This window comes from Clupea harengus, chromosome 19 (assembly GCF_900700415.2).
Source record: "Clupea harengus chromosome 19, Ch_v2.0.2, whole genome shotgun sequence".
In the NCBI taxonomy this organism is placed as follows: domain Eukaryota; kingdom Metazoa; phylum Chordata; class Actinopteri; order Clupeiformes; family Clupeidae; genus Clupea; species Clupea harengus.
This window is the reverse complement of record NC_045170.1, coordinates 12379990-12400512: the sequence shown is the minus strand read 5'-3', so window position 1 is coordinate 12400512 and position 20523 is coordinate 12379990. Positions and strand designations below refer to the sequence as shown.

The 20523-nt window shown below is 43.5% G+C and overlaps 2 protein-coding genes across 3 annotated transcripts in view; one reads left to right on the top strand and one right to left on the bottom strand.

Moving 5' to 3' along the window:
* Positions 1–251: 251 nt before the first annotated feature.
* On the top strand, positions 252–5234 carry dnajc8 (DnaJ (Hsp40) homolog, subfamily C, member 8). The gene is made up of 9 exons (XM_012837646.3): positions 252–408; positions 1374–1475; positions 1701–1757; positions 2236–2302; positions 3451–3545; positions 3673–3744; positions 3917–4008; positions 4231–4306; positions 4524–5234. The coding sequence occupies exons 1-9, from the start codon at positions 334–336 to the stop codon at positions 4641–4643; spliced, it is 756 nt and encodes a 251-aa protein (XP_012693100.1). The 5' UTR covers positions 252–333; the 3' UTR covers positions 4644–5234.
* Positions 5235–5570: 336 nt separating this feature from the next.
* tmem65 (transmembrane protein 65) overlaps positions 5571–20523 on the bottom strand; it is a 32039-nt gene continuing 17086 nt past the window's right edge. For both annotated transcript variants that reach the window (XM_012837645.3, XM_042710620.1), the window contains 6 exons: positions 14027–14071; positions 13234–13301; positions 12881–12935; positions 11598–11640; positions 11223–11328; positions 5571–7794 (listed from right to left, as the gene is read on the bottom strand). In XM_012837645.3, the coding sequence (XP_012693099.2) occupies positions 7675–7794; positions 11223–11328; positions 11598–11640; positions 12881–12935; positions 13234–13301; positions 14027–14071 (437 nt within the window). In that variant the 3' untranslated portion in view covers positions 5571–7674. The remainder of the gene's footprint in view (positions 7795–11222; positions 11329–11597; positions 11641–12880; positions 12936–13233; positions 13302–14026; positions 14072–20523) is intronic.

The following is a 20523-nucleotide window of genomic DNA, read 5'->3' as shown; positions in this document are numbered from 1 at the left end:
TTCGTTCCCAAATAAAGGTCTTCGTTTTCTATTTATCATCTATATTTTATTTCGACCTGTGAGAATTTGTTTTGGCCAATATAATAATATTAGGCTATTGGGGTCATTTTTTCCGTCTATTAGATCGCACTGCCTAGTACCAAATGTGCCTGTAACAGTATTGCCAACCCAAAGTACTGACAGTAACGAACAAGCTTACTTGAATACGAAATGTCAATAAAAGCATAGAATAAATTCCCAACTCACTTCTAATTCGTATGTCTTGGGGAAGGCCCGAATGAAGGGATCACGTCAGTGGGAGACGTACGTCACATGTGTAACGTTTGAGCCAAGATGGCGGCTGCCGGGGGAGAGCCTGTTGCTCAAGGTGGCAGTAGAGACGATGCTTTTCAGACGTTTTACACAGAGGTATGCTGCGTTTAGATCTGCCATTTATCCACTGTATGTTTTAGTTAAGAAAGGTAAATGCCATGGGGAGCCTTATGAACGTCATAGTGTTGTCGTAGTCTCTACATGTGTGTTTGGCCTAGTTAGCAAGTGTAGCGCAGCGAGCTAGCACATTACCTGACCAGCACAATAAGCAATCATTTAGCCGGGAAACACAAGTTGCTTCCAGAAATGAACTCTTCTCTGTTATTACCAGACGTTTGTGTTAAACACTGTTAAAGATATGAAAGATGTGTACTTGGGATCATTGTATCTTTGAGATTTCCAGTAGCTTGTATCCCAGAGATAACTTGCCAGTGTGACGTTATAGCTAGCCTGTTAGATAGCTAAGCTAATATAATAAACGCTGCAGTCGGCTAACATTAGTGGTGATCAAGTGTCTATGAGGTGTGTACTTAAGTAGGTAACTGGAAATCTATTCCAGGAAACTGTCAAATTATATGGATTAATGTTTACTCACGTTAGTATAAGGTACCAAGGTAGCATAACGTGTATAACAAGGATCCCTAATGCTGGCTAACTTTATACCCTGGTACTTATTTGGCTAGTTCGATGGTTAACCATGGATGTTAACTAGCTAACCAGCAAAGTAACATACGTTGTAAAGGTCTGGCAAGTAATAAGTCAGACAAGTAAGTATTTACCTGTCTAGCAAGTAAGATAGGATGCTATATAAGTGATGGTAATGGTATTTTATGTCACATTAGGCACACAGTGTTTAAAACTGCATGTCGTCTTTTAAGTCAATTACCATAAGTTAACGGTAATATCACATGTGTGTACTTCTCTGGTTGGCTAATGTCTTGACCCTTTGCCAATGGATAACATTAAACCTACATCATAACTATAGCTATCTAGGTATGGATACGGTCCAGTGATGCACAGCTATAGGCAAACTCACCCTTTGTGTTTTTTTTGTTCTTCAGGTGAAACAAATTGAGAAGAGAGACTCTGTATTGACGCCGAAGCAACAAATAGAACGTTTGCTTAGACCTGGTTCATCTTATTTTAATCTCAACCCGTTTGAGGTAAATTGTTGATGGCTGATTTATATTTTCCAACTAAACGTTGTCGTTTTTCCCTGTATAGTGGTGACTTTTAACTGGTGTTGTCATATACAACCTAAGTGATGTATACAGATGCACTCTTGCCATTGTTTATCTTCAGATATAGATACATGATTAGTCTTTCTACTGGGATATTGAAGCAGGCTAATTTATAATAGTCAACATTGTAAACTTATTACATTGAAGGTGCTGCAGATTGATCCAGATGTAACTGATGATGAGATCAAGAAGCGTTTCCGACAGGTGGGTCCTTCCTCAGAGTGTTTTTTTTAATTTGAGAATCACTTTATTAGTTTATAGGGCAATTTATTTACTCACACAATAATTTGACCTTTGCATATAACCCATCTATGAGCAGTGAGCACACACACTCAATGAGTACACACACTAAATGAGCACACACACTGAGCACACACCCACCCGGAGCAGTGGGCAGCTGCAGCACCCAGTGAGCGAGCAGTTGGGGATTACGCCCGCCCACATTTTTTCTTGCCAGCCCAGGGAATCAAATTGGCGACCTTTCGGTTCCAAACCCGCTTCTCTAAACTCTAGGCCACCGCTTCCCCACACATCTTGTTTGTAAACCTCTTTTTGCCAGTTTTGGTCATAATTTTCCAATGTCATGCTGAAGTTAAATTCAGGTTATAGTCCTCGCTTTAGTTCTTGAACTAACAATGTGTAAATGTTACATGGTGTGGTATAATGTGTATCTCCTCTTTAGCTGTCCATCCTGGTGCACCCTGACAAAAACCAAGATGACCCAGAACGTGCCCAGAAGGCTTTTGAAGGTGTGTACCTCAGGTTCTGCATATGATTCTGGTGTCAATTAGCAGGACATGGCATAGGGTCAGTCAAGTGGCCTTCAAGCAAGCATTGTTCTCAGAGAACTAATTCACTGAATTGTTTTCCTCCAACTTGCATACATACATGCTAAGGAGGGTGATGTGATCTGATGGCTCTTTCCCAGAGATCGCAAAGCACTTGCACATGGAACATGCATGTTCGTTTTTGAATTTAGGCATTAGAATCAGAATCACGTTTATTGGCCAAGTAAGTTTGTACAAACAAGGAATTTGACTCCGGGTAAAGTGGCTCTCAGTGTAATGACACAAAATATACATCACAACACAATACAACACAACGGCACAAATATACGGGATAAATATAAAAAAATATTATATACAGGATAAATATTAAATGGTAAGAGTATGCGTAATAAGTACAGTTATACAGTATGGAATGTATTGCACATTTTGTATTTGAGAATAAAATAAATAAATAAGATTGTGGGAGTAATTGTACAGTGGATATTATAGTGAGCCAGGGTTATTGCACAGTGAGTTAGCTGTTCATTAGTGAGACGGCGAGGGGGAAGAAACTGTTTTTGTGTCTGGAGGTTTAGGCGAACAGTGTTCTGTAGCGTCTACCAGAGGGGAGGAGTTGGAATAGGTCTTGTCCAGTGTGTGAGGGGTAAACGATTTTCCCTGCCCGTTTACTGACTCTGGGGGTATACAGGTCTTGGATGGTGGGCAGGTTGGCACCGATAATCTTTTCTGCAGACCTGACTGTCCGTTCGAGTCTATTCCTATCCAGTTTGGTGGCCGATCCAAACCAGACAGTTATGGAAGTGCACAGAACAGACTCGATGACTGCAGTGTAGAACTGGATTAGTGATATTAATTAGGATTATGGTTCAAATGTCTCTGTAGTATTTGTTGTCAGGTGATGTCCAAGTGTTATAGATGGTTGGGTAGCAAATATAATATAATGTTGGTCACAGTGAAAATGAAAATGTCAGTGATTACTAAGTTGTAACTAGTGCTCATTGTATGGTTTTTGACTTTGACGTGAAAAAAAAAAAAGTCTTCTGATCAGATGTAAGGAATCTCCCCGCACACACACACACATCATACATACATTTCTGTTGTGGCCATAGCGGTTGACAAAGCATACAAATTGCTTCTGGACCCGGAACAGAAGAAGCGGGCGGTTGACGTGATCCACGCAGGGAAGGAATATATTGAGCATATGGTGAGTACCGTTGCATCGTTTCCACCTTCACTTTCAAAGTACTCCCCTGACATATCATTCAGCCATGCTCTCCTTTAGCCAAGATTGCATTCTGCATGCATGTAATCCAAAACATCCTAATTGGCAGATGAAGGAGAAGAGGAAACAATTGAAGAAGGACGGCAAGCCGCAGATGGTGGAGGAGGATGACCCCGAGTTGGTACTGGCACCCTTCTGCCTCATTTTATGGCGTGATTTGCTGAGAGCTTCTAATGAACCTGGAAATGAATTAATTTGGTGATGCCTTCTGATGTGTGCGCTGCACTTCTGCAGTACTACTGTATCAGTTAGTGTGAACATGGGTTGGTCCTCACGTTCCCACGGTATCTCAGTTCCGGCAGGCTGTGTACAAGCAGACCATGAAGCTGTTTGCTGAGCTGGAGATCAAGAGGAAGGAGCGCGAGGCCAAGGACATGCATGAGAGGTATCCTTTACACTGAGACCTTAAGATATGTCATTCTCCAGTGTACTGTGGTTTTGCCAGGTACAGTCATTGTGAGCTGGGTGGGGTTTAATAGGCACGTGAGGGGGTAAAGTTGATGAACTACGAGACATTTTATGGAGATTATACAGACTTGTTGGCAAATAAGGTTACCATTTTTCAATCTCACAACACTTTTTAAAAAAATTATTATTACCCTCTCAGAAAACGACAAAGGGAGGAGGAAATTGAAACTCATGAGAAGGCGAAACGAGACCGGGAATGGCAGAAGAACTTTGAGGTGAGCTTGTGAGAGGGGCCCTTTTTCATTTGTCACTCATCACACACTGAATGTTTAGGAGATGGCAACCGATTTATGTGATAAAGACGTGATGGCGAGGTTCACATGAAGAGAACTTCCTTGCCTAAATCTTTTAGTTTCCAGGCACAGGTCATCGATGTCCTCCTTTATTACCTACTCCAATAAAACACTCACTGCGTTTTGATGTCCTTGGCAGGAATCGAGAGATGGGCGTGTAGACAGCTGGCGTACCTTTCAGGCGAAAGGGAAGAATAAAAAGGAGAAGAATCGCACCTTCCTTAAGCCCCCAAAAGTCAAGATGGAACAGAGAGAGTGATTCTGTCCAGCTGTTGTGTGTGTGTGTGTGTGTGTGTGTGTGTGTGTGTGTGTGTGTGTGTGTAGAGTGTGTGTGTGTAAGAGTGTGTGTGTGTAAGAGTGTGTGTGTGTGAATGAATGTGAACGTGTGCGTAGACGTCCAGAGCAGCCTGCGATGACACCCAATCTCAACAGTCATATTCATCGCCCCTGTTCACACTTGGAGACACATCCCTTCCTAAGAGTACAGCTATCTTTAGGTTTTCTTGTTTTGTTTGTTTTTTTGAGGAAAACAAATGTACATATTTGTGAAAAATGTGACTTTAGAGACTCTAACAGTAAGGCTCAGTATATGTTAGGGTAGAGGAGTACTTGTTTTCTTTTTCATGTCTGTCAACAGTTTCTTTCATTTTTTTACTCTCTTCAGAGACAAAAATAAACGCTTGTTTGTAGCAGTTTGTAGAGTCCCTGTTGATAATGCATGGCTCAATGGCGTTTTATTCTTTGTCAGTATTTAATTGATCTGTTCAGCAGGATTAAATGAAATAGTTCCATGTATTCCATGGTAGAAACCTTTCCATATGAGGCTGATAAATATTTTCCATAAAATGTTTACAAGGTGTTCATTGTGGTTGTTTTGTGGCTGAAATATCTCTGGTCAAAATTTTATAGAATGAGCATGCATAAACTTGAGTGCACAAGGCTGTGAATGATCCACAAACGATCCCAATGTACTATCTGTGTTGGAGAATCATAAAAAGAATTTCAGGTAAAAATGCATCTGACTGCCTGAAAATCGTATGGTGAATTAAACTACCTGTCAGTTGGGAGAGCTCTATTTCCCACAACAACTCAAGTGTAAAACAAATGTGAAAACTGTCACTTAAAATCCCCCCTTTAAGAGGATGCAACATATCTCTGTACTATCGTGCCAGACTGAACACATCAATGAATTGACAAACAATTTATTTTTCATTTATTATCTGATTCTGAAAACTTCATTTGACAACCACTCTGCGCCGTGCTTTTTAATGAGCTGTCAGAAAAGGTCACGAGAAAAGGACATTAAAATGAAGGTCCTATTTAAAAAAAAAAAAAAAAAACTCAAACAAATTTAGTTATCACTCATTTTATCTTGCCCGAGATATATTGGTGACACAAAGACTTTTGCAATATACCTTTTAATGCTCTGTCCAACTTTTTTCCTCCTGGAGTGAGCTTCATGTCAAGTAAAACCAATAATTATTTACATTAATAGTAGTTCTTGCTCCGAACATAACCAAGCCTTGAAAAATTTAACTTTTTTCTTACAAGAAACCACAAAAACAAGTCCCTAAAAAGCCCATAACAAGACAGTAGCAAATTCAGCTGAACATCATTCATACTTAATACACAACGACACTGTTGCTTGGGACTTATCCAGTACTGTTGATTGTTTAGGGAAGTTGTCCAATCAAAAGGTTTTTTTAGTGTCAACCTTGTTTTGAATAGCTTTATGAATGTTTGAATAGCTTTATGAAGTCTGACCACATGATATGACATTTCGAGTGTAAACAGCATAAATCTGTTTTTGAATAGCATTCAATACCATACACAATGTGCAACCACTGTACTAAATCATGGTGCATAACTTTAAAAAAACAAAAATAAAACATTGATTAATCTAACATGTAGAGAACACAGCACTAACATTGGGAGAACACAAAGATAGCCATATTTCATTCCAGCACCCATCATGTGATTAGGTTATTATATTTGTATTTATATTATTAATAATTTAATACAAATAATAATAATTAGGTAGCTATTCTTAAGAAGGTGAGATCCCCCTCTTCAAGGCATTATGTATTGTGTTACAACTGATCAGAGATGTAAGGACAACATATTGCGGGGGAAAAGGTAGTAGTACTGATCTAGTCATTAAAGTGAACATTAGTATAAATTATCATTCCATAAAATAAGGTACGAAACTCTGCTAATGAGCTTGTTCAAGGGCAGTATAGTTAACGTTAAAGAATGCTTATTCTATTGTGATATTCTGCGATAAATCCACGTAAAGAAAATGCTTTTTTAAAACAGAAAAGTAATTTCAGTGCCAGCAGTACTGCTTTCAAACACGAATGATGAAAAATGTACACAATGAGGTAACGGCCTAATAGTTCATTTCAACATCCAGGAGCACCAAACTTCATCTGTAAAAATAATTATTTCCTTACATACATACCACTGACTGGTGCCATCAATAGCTGCATGCTGATGCACATATCTGTATAGTACTTGCTCCGAAACTTAAAACTTTTGTAAACTGAATGGTATGACGACTATTTATCAGTTCTCCCCTTAACAAATGTTAGCCTTTTAATTAGCATTTAGTATGAGGTTATTGTTTTCTTATTGTTTGTCCTTTAGGTATATGGACTTTATTCTGTATGGCTCATTGGCTTGAGCAATTGACTTTTGGGCTCCCTAGAACAAACTCTAGGCCCTAATGTAATGCATAGCACAGCCTATTACAGGCTGCTATAGCCTTCTTTTAATGTACACTAAATATATATATAAAAGGAAAACCTGGGAAATGTTGTCACCTCAAGTGCAACTATAGGACTACACACACACGCACACACACATTGCACACACACATTGCACACAAACCATTACATTGTAAAAATGAGAATAAGGCTAGAGTTACTGATAATGCTCTCAAACAATACAAATATGCACGCCAAATGATGACTGACGGAAGGCCTAAGATTCTTCCCAAAACTTCTACAATCTTCACAGCCTTCATAAATTAGCATGAATCTGTACTCAGATGTATTGTTCCGTCTGGCGTACTGTTCGCAAACCAGCACACACAGAGGGGCTTGTAGATGCACTGGTGTGGGTAAACAAGGCCAACAATGTACAGCACTATCATGCACAACGGGGTTAGTGCCCTTTTGGTTGCATGCGGTAGGAGAGGGAAGGTAGCGGACTGCACCGATCTGCTCTGGAGTTTTTCCAGAGGAGACTTGTTGGAGGTTTGCCCAGGACTGTGCGTCTGAGCTGCGAGGCTATTCTGCACTAGATGGGGCCTGGATCTCCTTGATCTCCTTGGTCTCCTTCTCATCCTCCAGGAAAAGGAGTGGGAACATCCCCAGGATGCAACCGATAGTCACACCAATGGCCTTCCCCTGCAGACATAACATCATTTATAGGTATGTTACAATTCCTTCAACTGGCAATATTAATGTATAGAAGATTATGACCTAAATATATACAGCGGGTAAAATAAGTATTGAACACGTCACCATTTTTCTCAGTAAATATATTTCCAAAGATGCTATTGACATGAAACTTCATTTCACCATAAACTAAGTAATGCACTCAACCGCCATGGCCTGTATGCACGCTCACCAGGCAAGACTCCATTGTTGAAGAAAAAGCATGTTGAAGCTTGTTTAAAGTTTGCTGCACAACATTTGTTATTATATAGTCTGGTCAGATGAGAGCAAAATTGAACTATTTGGATGCCATAATACACACCATGTTTGGAGGACACATCACCCCAAAAACACCAGTTTGGAGGTGGGAACATCATGGTGTGGCGGTTAGTGGTTGAGTGCATTACTTAGTTTATGGTGAAATGATGTTCTTTCCACTTCCGGATTATGGCCCCAACAGTGTTAACTGGAACATTTAGAAGTTTAGCAAATGCGTCCGTAACCAATGCCATCAGTATGTTTTGCAACATTAGGGTTGCAAAGGTCTTGAGAGCTTTTTGCTTTTACCCATCATGAGATGTTTCTTGTGTGACACCTTGGTAATGAGACACCTTTTTATATATACTTTTTATATACTGAACCAGCTGACATTAATTTCGCACTGACAAGGGGCTGTATTGCTTTCTAATTACTGATAGATTTCAGCTGTTGTCTTGGCTTTCCATGCCTTTTTGCACCTCCCTTTCTTCATGTGTTCAATACATTTTCCCTGTGTCGTTTCACATTATTACACATAACTTCATTTAGGAAAGTATTTGTTTGTTCTTTGCATATATGGATTACTTGGGTTGTTACCAACATCTGGTGAAAATTTCATGTCAATAGAACCTTTTAAAATATATTTACTGAGAAAAATGGTGACGTTCAATACTTATTTTACCCGCTGTAGATGTCTCTAGACATGGGTGAATTTGCACACTGATTTCCACGGATTACAGTTTGCACTTAAAGAACTAAGCAACTCAGAAAGGAGGAAGAGTCTGAATAATCTAATAATAAGAAGTCAATTAATTTATTTAACCAATTTTATTTAACACATTTCATGGAAAAGGCCATTCATGAACACACGACTTAATAATATAATTTATATAATTAATGGTGTTTTGCTTTTATATATTTAAACCGAAAATAACCCATCCATCATAAAAGTGGGCTTTCTGCAGAAACACACCCAAGTGACCCCGTTCTTATGCCCTCTCAGACACAGCTTATGCAAGGCTGTCCTCTCCCATTGTAGACAAATGAACTCGGGGAGCTATGAAATTAGGACTCATCCATTTCAGGCCAGACGAGTTGGAAAAGTGATTCCTCACACTGGGAGGCTATAGCTTGCGGGCAGAAAGAGCAAAGCACTGAGGACAAGAGATGAGCCTGATGATGAGTGCCTATTTAGCTGGCACTGTAATGACATTTCGATTGAAGACACCCAGATAAAAATCATGCCACGAGGGAGGGAAATAAAATGAATAAATATCTGAACAAAATCACTCCTGCTCAGGCAGAACAGAATATCCTGGAAGTCATGCAACAGCTCGAAGCTCTATCTTATGCCCCAGCTGACAACAGAAAAGCAGGAGGAGAAAAGGTTTCATGATTTTAGAACCAGTAGCCTGCATAGCTCACCACAATACTGGCCCAGACACGAGAGGCCTAGTGTTGGCCATCAAACATCCATTCATAAATTTTGAATGGAAGAAAAACACATTACGTTGTACGTCTCAGCTGAATGCACAAATATGCCAAAGCAGAATAATAGCCTGTCCTCAAGGGGGGGAACGGGGGTGGGGGTGGGGGGTGCAGGAGCAGGAGTCAATGGCTGCTCAGTGGTCTGTAACTCCCTGATTCTTCTCCTTTTGCCACTTGCCCCTCTTCTCAAACCCAGCAAACATATTTCCAAAATGAGTTTGTAAACAACGCCTCACATGCATACCAATTCAGTTCTTTCATTTTTATATTGGATTTAAGGTTACTCCAAAGACGAAGACACTTACCCACCCCCTGTGCGGTAAACATAGCCAAAACAAAGTCAAGCACAGTCAAAACTGCTTTCATTTCCTTTCAACTGTCAACAGTTGCAGGCATCACACTGACGGTAATATGAAGAGAACCCTAGCTACAGCCAACTGCGACCCTCCATCAAAATGCCCTAATAGATGCAGATGGCACTGAGGCCCTTCTAACTTTGTGAGGATACCTTCATCCTCTTGCAAATGAGATTCTTTACAATAAGCATTCATCCCTGAGTGAGTGGCAGGTTGGCAAGCATGACACTGCTGACATGAGTCTTCACTAAAGCCAATTTCACCCGGACCACAACCATGAACCAATAGCAGGAAGGCAAATTAATCAGAGGCCTTGCCACCTAAAATGGTCTTTTCAGAGCAATCTTCGTGATTAGAACTGACCCGCAAGTAATGAATAATCGTACAGAACAAAACTCATACTGACAGTTAGACACATACTCAGATTTGCCTTTTACAGATTTTCCTCCTGGATGCAAACAATCCTCACACTCTAAGCCCCCTCCCTTATGGCTACATGTCACAATGGGTCTTTAAATCCAAAAGCAGTGAAAATAGCCATCTTTTCACCACTACCTCCTCTCATGTGTTCAAAGTGTTGATGTGTTTTGTAGGTTGGTTTCATATCATTTTCATGTCATGGGAGGACCCATTCCGTTTCATTTTTCCTCCTTGACTCTCCCACTACCTCCCTGCATTTAACACCCACATCACACTCATGTTTCACCAGTGCCCACTCGCTGTGGGGGGGTGTGGCTTGAACTGTCAGAGATGCACGTCAGGTTATAGAGTGTTTTGAAGAAGCTCACAGTGTGATTCCCTTGTGTAAAAACCAGGGTCTGACCAGCTGTCATTACAAATCAGAGTGCACTTCAAGACGGCAGCAGGAATTCCTCCATGTGCAACAGAGGAGGAGCAAGAGTGGGAGGGCTTGTCTTTGGTGGAATGGAATCCAGCACAAGGTCTGATGTGAGGTGCGATGATTTGCAGGTTCTATATTAGGAGCCTGGGGGCAGTGGCTCAATGAACAGCATTTTATACTTCCCTGCCCTGTATTGATCTCTGAATGGCTCATGACTTTCTGATGGGAGCTGAAATAAGCTCAGTCCTCTAGGGACAACACCTCCTCCCCACTACTCTACACGGGCTTGACTCGTAGGTGACCTTCTGTACAAGTTAGGGAATATCATTGGAGCTCTCAAATATAAGGTTAGATAGATCCATCAACAGAGAGCATGGGGGGTGGGTGAAAGAATTCGACAGGTAATGAAAAGATAAATGGATAGAGGATAGAGGACGGAGGGGGAGATCACTCACCAGGTGTGAACTGACTCTGGTCTGCCACATGTCTGCCTGTTTGGGGGTCAGCTCAGGGACCTTCATACCCAGCCTGACAGCCAGGGCCTCTACGTAGCCTGCGAGACTGAACATACCAGCACATGCACACATTTCATTCATCCATTTTAATTAGGGCAAATACAAAAATAGAATTACATGTAGCTGTATCGTACTTGTAGTGGATCTAGCTTTCAACATCTCCATATTATACATAGCGCAATACTTGGCACGGTATATTCAAAACATTTACTTTTGAATGGGATGTTCAAGGTTTCATCTGTACATACTACACTACCAGTGTGTGCAGATAAATCAACCTGATGTGTTATACCAAGTTTCACCTTAATCTCTTACCCAAGCCCTGCCAGGTCTGACACCAGGTTTCCCATAGCAGCAGCTATATGTGTGAGAGAGAGAGAGAGAGAGAGAGAGAGAGAGAGAATGTTTAATGGGGAAACAACTAAAATACACCAATGACAGGAAGTGCTTTGTATACCGATTAACTCCCTTTTACCAGCACACTGACATTATTTAACAAGCAGACCTAAGCAAGCAACCTAACTTAAGAAAACACAACTATTCATCACAGTTAACTGGTCCCAAGAATCTGCATTGAATAGACAGAGATGTGTAAAGACAGATATGGTTCTCTGTGCTATGCTAATGCTTTGGTACAAAAGTTGTGCTGTTTTTTTTCTGGTCTGCCTCTGGAGGGCTACGCTCTTGTGTCTTGAGAAATATGTTTGCAAAAAAACTAAAAAACAACACAAGCTTACTTCACCCCTGCTGTGGGAGGTTGAGAAATTCAGACAGAATTGCTTCAGGATTACTCACAAGTCCCCAAAGTCAGAATGAATGAGTCACCAGGGTGAGATGGGACTGTGACCTCCCGTAATAGAGTTCTCTCTGCCACGGCCAATCATTTCTAAGGAATTTATTTAGAATTCGGGATTCGCGCCGATGGCTACCGTCTCAAAATATGGCTATGGCTAGGCTGTTTTGAGCGATAATGATGAAGAAAAAGGGAACAGACTGGCCCATGTCTATCAGCTTCACTCAAACAAAAGGGAAAAAAAGAACACTTCAATAGGGACTTCAAAATGCTTATCTACCATTCATTTTGAGAGACAGTTTTGAACTTTAAGGTGATGGCTGGGTTTAAAAAAAAACTAAAAAACTATTGGAATGAAAATGCTTGGCAGATGGCTGAAGGTTTCTCTTGTCTCCAATCGCATCGAGTCACGACGGGTGAAGTCGTTTTGAGAGCCATCGCAGCCCACAGCAGGGGATTGAAAGCACTGCAATGCCATCTGCAGTCACTGTAAAAACCGAGCTACTTGGATACGTGGATGTGTGTGTGTGTGTGTGTGTGTGTGTGTGTGTCTGTGCATCATTGCCTGGCATTAAAAAGACTTTAAACAATTAGCGCTTCTGGTCTGGCAGAGGACAGCATTGTGTGGCATTATTAGGGCAAAGCTAGCAGAGGCCTCACAGGCTTCAGCCATTCAGCAGTTACATACTCTTACATCATTTTACAGTGTAGGAAGAGTGTGAGGTGTGTGAGACATGAGGGTGGCAGATCAAGAGTGTGTGAGCAGACAGAGGGAGCACTGCAAGAAAGACATTAACCTACATACCTGCCATGGTGGATATTCCGAACATCACTCCAAGGGACAATTCAATTTGAGTTCCCTGTAAATGGATTTGTTAATTAAAATCGATTAAACGCTTTTGGTCTGTTAAAGGCAAACTACACAAATTAGTTTATCAGCGCAGGCTGAGGTCAAATTTGAGTCTGAGTTCATACAACATGTCCATTAAGAAGCAATGTCATCTCTCTCCATTTGTAAGAAAAGGCTTTTATGTCATTTGGTTTCTCCAGAGAGCTTTCTCCAGAGAGGTCTACCTCTGAAACCAGCCTCAGCGAGCACTGAAGGCAGATGACGGTCTATCAAGGACATGAGCTGCCAGAGAAAGCCATACCACTTACTGCTGCAATCATGATGGCGTTGTCCAGGAAACCAAACCCAATGAAGGGAATCGCACTGTGAAGGAGCACTGGAAGCAAAAGAAATCCCAAACTGAGATTGAGAAACACACAGATCTGCACACCCCACTGTTTGAAAATATTTGAATATTTCACAGTGCATGTGCTGAACAACAAGGTTTGCCTCAATGTGGATTTCAACAAATAGCTGAACTTCACCTTCAGTAATGAGGTGAGTTCAGAAAATAACCTCACTAGTCGCCAATACTGTTCAATAACTAATCAATATCAGCAAACTGATCTTAATTCATCCTTTAGAGCCTTCAAGGGGTGGCCAGAGAATGCTGGAGCTCCTGCATAAAGACTGCAGAGCTGTGAAAACCTTAGCAGCTGATCACGGCAGGAGGAATTTCAGGAACATCCACATTTTAAAAGACCAGACGGACAGGACTACATCACCATGCTCAGCTATGTGACAACTGCCAAGAGTGTTACAATGTTTTGCTCTCTACTGTAGTACACTGAGCATGTGCGGTTTGAGACCGCAGGCCACAAGCAGACAGGCCACAAGCAGACAGGCCACAAGCAGAGCACTGAACTAAAATGATCAAGGCCATGAATTTCATCCCCATGATGGTTGATTGATAAAATGTGTAGAGCATATCCTCATCACGCCATTTGGATAGAACTGTGTGACTAAATGTCTCTGAACCTTATAGACAGCATAACCACATAATGTAGGCCAGCAATGACTGAAAGCTAATGGTGTGTGATGGGTGAATGAATGCTTCCTTACAATATTTCAAAGCAGCGGGGCTGGGTGGCGATGGTTCCAGTTTCTCTGCGAAGACGATCACAAAAAACAGAGAGGAGATTTAGTGAGTCTTCCCTGCTCGGATTGGGAAGCAAAACAAAGCACAGTTACTTTTTAAAAGCCATCAAGTTTGCATGGCCGACTTGACTTAAAACCTGTCAGGAGTATGAAATAACAAATAAGCAATCACACAAGATTATGGGGAGACACACACACACACACACACACACAGATTCATTTATCAGGTTATTAAGTGACATACAGACATCATCATTCATTTTAATAGTAAAAAACATTCACAAACCACGACTGAAGAATATTGGTGTTTTTCATATACTTTCCAAATAGTTGCAACTGATGTGAATCTTTCCCACAGACCCCATACGGTCCCCTTCCTAATATGCCCCACCTTCCATCTTCCTTCCACCTATGGACGATATCACTTAATCATCCCTCCTTCTCTCAGTCCACTTTTGCGTGTTTTGAGATCTGTTGCATAGAATATGCATAAAAAAAACAACACCCCACATATAAGACCGCCATCCCATCGAGTTCTTTGCTAAATCCTGTAACCGCAACTAACTTCAGAGAGCTAAAATAGAGTTATGTTACTGTGCCGTCTTCGGTAAGCTCTACGCTGACAGCCAGCTAAACTCTTCCTACAAATCACGACTCTGAAGATGTACGTAGTCCACAGGTTTAATGATAATAGATAGGAAGTGTAAACTGAAATTTACAAAAGACATAGACAAATAAATTCGAGCATAAACATATAGTCATTGCATACAGTTACGATAGGTTAAATAAACATATATTGTATCTCACAAAATTCACAACAAAGGATAAAACATACCAACGATGCCTTGTTAAGGTCCAGATGTATGCAGGTTAGCTGTAGATAACACGAACATTAAATAATACGCTTGAATTGGCTGAACTGATTAGTTCGTTTGTCTTATTTATAGTTATAAACGGGTCACGCGAATTGACAGTTAAGGCTTGATTTGTAAAATGACAACTTGAAATAAAAACACTTATTGAAATGCACGAACCATAACGGAAACACAATAGAATGTTAAACATTGTGACAAAACATCTATTCTCTCACCTCCCAACCAGACACATCGTAACAAAACACTCCCCACCTGACGTGGATACACGTCACAACAAAAGTCCATACACAATTCATTTACTGGGCCTCTGGAGGTAGAAGGAGCACTATTTCAGTGACTGGCCTAAGAAAGAGACTAGTCCCTCCTGGTTTGATGGTCTTCACCTCGACCTGGCGCACTTTACTGTCCTTGCCAGGGAAGGCCTGTGTTATCAGTCCAAGAGGCCATTCATTCCTGGGTGCTTGTCTGTTCTTAAGGAGAACAACACTTCCTGGCTGAATGTTTGGCTGGGTGGACTGCCACTTCTTGCGCGCCTGTAGTGTTGGGAGGAATTGCTTCTTCCAGCGGTCCCAGAAGGTGTTTGACAGGTGCTGAACCTGTCGCCACTGGGACTTGTAGAGGTCAGCAACTCCGAACTCACCGGCAGGAGCAGGAAGAATGTTCATCTTTTGCGTGAGAAGAGCTGCTGGCGTGAGTATGAGTGGGTCATCAGGGTCCGTTGTCACTGGAACAAGTGGCCTGGCATTGATGATCGCCGCTGCTTCTGCCATGAAAGTCACCAGCACTTCGTGGCTGAGCTTGTCTTTCAGCTGGAGGAACATTGAGTCCAGAATTCTCCTTGTCAGTCCTATCATTCTTTCCCATGTTCCGCCGTAATGGGATGCATGCGGAGGATTAAAGGTCCAAGTGCAGCCCTTGTCTGACAGGTAAGTCTTTACCGCAGAGCTGTCAATGTTGGATGGTATCTTCAACTCTTTGCAGGCACCGATGAAGTTCGTGCCGCGGTCTGAACGAATGTGTTTGACTGGCCCGCGTACCGAAAGGAAGCGCCGTAGCGCGTTGATGAAGCTAGACGTGTCGAGGGATTCTATGACTTCAATGTGCACAGCTCTTATGCTCATGCACGTAAAGATCACCGCCCACCTCTTACTGTGTGCGAAGCCACCTCTGGTCTTGCGTGATGAAACGTTCCAAGGGCCGAAGACATCCAGACCCACGTTTGTGAATGGAGGGTCTGTTGACAGACGATCAGCTGGCAGATCAGCCATTTTTTGGATGCTGAGTGGAGCTCTGAGTTTTCTGCAGGTTATGCACTGGTGGATGATGCTGCTCACTCTTTTCTTCCCACCAACTATCCAAAGGCCAGCTGAGCGGACCGCCCCTTCTGTAAAGTGACGGCCTTGATGATGGATTTGTTCGTGGTGGTGTCTGATGAGCAAAGTGCCGATGCAATGCTGACCGGGAATAATCAGAGGAGTCTTTTCACTCTGTTCAAGGTTTGAAAGGTGAAGGCGACCTCCGACTCTGAGAAGGCCATGTGTGTCAATGAACGGATCCAGATTTCTGAGAGGGCTTGTTTTTGGCATCTTTTCTTGCTTTTGAATGCACTTTATCTCTTGACTGTATATTTCCTGTTGAACTGCTTGGATGATTATGACTGAAGCTTTCTCTGATTCTTCAACTGTGAGTTCTGCTTTGCAGTAATGCCAGCCCTTGCATGTACTGTTTTCTCTCTGAGTCGTCTTGAAGTGACGAGCTATGTGGATGAGGCGAGTGACTGCACGAGACAGTGACTTCCAGGTGGAGAACTTGGCGAAGCGTTGAGAATCAAGCTGCTTGGACGAGGCTATGGTGCTTAAAGTAGACACCAGAGGGCGGATGTCTGGGTCTGAGCTTGGGTCAACAAGGTTAAAGGCACTCTCAGAGAGGCTGGGCTCTGGCTTATACAGGAATTTGGGTCCACTCAGCCAGTTGGTGTCGTTCAGGTGGCCAGCAGGAACAGAACGTGTTGCGTGATCTGCCGGGTTCTGGTCTGTTGGCACGTAGCACCACTGGTCTGGGCGGGAGGATCTTCGGATGCGTAGCACCCGGTTGCTGACGTAGACATAAAAGCGCCTGGTCTCATTGCAGATATAGCCCAGGACCACTTTGCTGTCTGAGAAGTAGGTTATGGTGTCAAGCTGCAGGTCTAGTTCTGCTGAAATCAAGTCTGCTAACTCAACAGCAAGCACCGCCGCACAAAGTTCAAGTCTTGGCACTGTGTGTTCAGGGCGGGGGGCCAGCTTAGCTTTTCCCATGACAAATCCGATCTGGTGGTTCCCATCAGCGTTTGTGACTTTGAGGTAGCTCACAGCACCGATGGCTTTGACTGACGCGTCACAGAAGATGCACAGTTCTCTTCTTACTGCTGCTGACGGTGAAGCCTGTGTGTAGCATCTGGGAATGGAAAGCTTAGAGAGCTCGGACAGAGAGGCTCTCCATGATGTCCAGGCATCCTCCATGGCTTGAGGCAAGGGTGCATCCCAGTCGCCGTTCTCAGCGGTGAGCTCTCGCAGGATAGCCTTGCCTTGGATTGTGACAGGTGCGACGAATCCAAGCGGGTCGTAGAGGCTATTGATGGTTGACAGGACACCGCGGCGGGTGTAAGGCTTTGTCTCGCAGGAGACGTTGAACAGGAAACTGTCTGTTTGGAGGTTCCAGTCGAGTCCAAGACTGCGTTGGAGCGGAAGCATGTCTGCATCGAGGTCAAGGTCTTTGAGGTCACTTGCGTGGTCACTGGATGGAAAGGCCTCCATGACCTCTTTGCTGTTCGCTGCGATCTTGTGCAGTCTCAGGTTTGACTTGGAGAGAACTTCCTGTGTCTTTTTTAGCAGGTCGACAGCCGCCTCAACTGTGGGCAGGGACTTCAGCCCATCGTCGACGTAGAAGTCCCGCATCACGAAGTGTTTCACATCTGGGTCGATGTGGAACTCGTTGACTTGAACAGACTTGTGTAGGCCGTGAATAGCTACTGCAGGTGAAGGGCTGTTTCCGAAGACGTGGACCCTCATGCGGTAATCCACGATGGCTTTGGAGAGGTCATTGTCTTGGAACCAAAGAAAACGTAAGAAGTTCCGGTCTTCTTCTCTTACCCCGAAACAATAGAACATCTGTTCTATGTCGGCTGTGAAGGCGATAGCCTCTCTTCTGAACCGGATCAGCACTCCGAGCAGCGTGTTGTTTAGGTCAGGTCCCGTTAACAGTACATCATTGAGTGACACGCCGTTGTACTGGGCACTGGAATCGAACACCACACGAATTTTCTTTGGTTTCTTCGGATGATACACCCCAAACGTTGGTAAATACCACCGTTCTTCATCTTCACTGAGAGGAGGAGCTAACTCAGCATGGCTGTTCTGTAACATCTTGTCCATGAAGCTGAGAAAGTGTTCTCTCATCTCAGGCTTTTTGTCAAAGTTCCGCTTGAGAGACATTAGGCGCCTCAGCGCTTGTGGCTTGTTGTCTGGGAGCCGTGGGCGTGGACTCTTGAAAGGTAATGGTGCCACCCAACTGTTGTTTGAGTCTTTCCATAGGCCTTCATCCATTATCTTCATGAAAGTGGCATCCTGAATGGAGGGAGCCACCTGATCGTCATCCTTGGTCCGCTTGAACACCGTGCATCCAAGGTGATCGGCTTCACAGGTGAGGTGGTCAGCAGGATACGCTGGGGGCTGACCAGTGATGTTGACGCTGCTGAAGTTCTCTTTCACATGGAACACGTTGGGGCATGGAGCAAAGAGAGTGGGGCGTTTCAGCTCTGTGGTGTTCGTGTGGAACGTGCTGATTGTCAGTGGTTTGTGGACATTGCCTAGGCACACATTTCCAACAATGACCCACCCCAAGTCCAACTTCTGTGCAAAGGGCAGGTTGTGAGAGCCATTCACCTGTTTGCGGACTTTATGCACTCTGATAATGTCCCGTCCTAAGAGAAGCATGATTGGGGCTTGGGGGTCGATGTCTGGGATGCGGTGTGCCAATGACCTTAGATGAGCATGATGGAGAGCCACTTCGGGGGTTGGAATTTCCTCTCTGTTGTTCGGGATGTCATTACATTCTATGAGACTTGGTAATGGTATGCGAACAGTTCCATCAAAGGATTCTACTTCATAAGCATTGGCTCTTCTGCCTGCTGATTGCTTCACTCCAGCACATGTTCTCAGTGTGTATGGAGCGCTTGGACTTTGGTCGTTGAACACGTCGAAGAACTGTGAACGAGCCAGTGACCTGTTGCTCTGTTCGTCCAGGATCACATACAATTTCACTGCTTTTTCTCTATGGCCAGTCGGATACACTTTGACGAGGCATATCTTCGAGCACGAGCGGTCTGTGAGCTCGCCACCGCAGACTTTAGTGCATTTGTTGTTGACATGAGACTGTGGTGAAGCTCCCTCCTGCTCCCCGCCGTGCTCAGAAGCATGGCCGACCTCTTGTTTCCAGGGTGCAGGTCCAGGGTGAAGTGCTGTGTTGTGTCTGTCGCTCTTACATTCAGAACACTGTACGTTGATCTTGCAGTACTTTGCTATGTGGGACGATGAAGAGCAGCATTTAAAGCACACATTGTTATCTTTGAGCAGTGTTTTGCGCTCTTCAATGGGCTTCTCTCTAAATGCCCGACACTTACGCAGAGGGTGTGGCAGGTTGTGCAGTAGACACAGTTTATCACCGTTGTTTGTAGGTGGCTCACCCATGTCAGATGTGGCTCTGGGGGATACCTCTGTCTTGTGAACGGAGACCTCTCGCTGTCTGTTTGGCTTCCATGCTGTTTTCTCTGTCCAGGGAGCCGTGTCTGTGCTGGCGATGAAGTTGAAGCTGGGATCGTTCATAATGCATGCCTGCTGGCAGACAAAATCCACAAAGAAGGCAAAGGGAGGATAATTCACCTGTTGCTGACGCTTGTAGGCTGCGCCTGCTGTCGCCCACCTCTCCTGAAGGCGAGATGGGAGTTTCTGTACGATTGGGTTGACGCCCCTCGCCGTGTCAAGGAAAGCGAGGCCGGGCAGGTCTCCTTCACCCTTAGCTGCCTGCAGTTCCATTAATAGATCGCCCAGCTTCGTCAGCATAGATCCATCTCGGCTTGTTACTTTTGGGAAGCTGTCAATGCGTTTGAACAGAGCATTTTCTATTACCTCTGCTGAGCCGTACGTTTGCTCGAGCCTGTTCCATGTCATGGCCAGTCCTGCTTCTGGGTGGTGTATGTGGATTGCTCTTATCTGTTCAATGTGTTCTGCTGACTCCTTGCCCAGCCACTTAAACAGAAGATCCATCTCCTCACTCGGTGTCAGATTAAGGCCACTGATGGCATTCAGAAAGGAGCGTTTCCATGCTCTGTAGTTTTGTGGCTTGTCGTTAAAATGAAGTAGGCCTGTAGCCACAAGTTCACGGCGGGCTAAATATCTTACAAAGTCATTTACATGTGAATAGCCATTATCAGAGCTCGGTGGTATGGCATAACATGCATGAGAAGGACTGTTGCAACTATGTGGCCTGGAATGGCGTGCAGGATCAACATGCTCACCGCTGAACCCGACGCGAGGCGGATCAGCATCT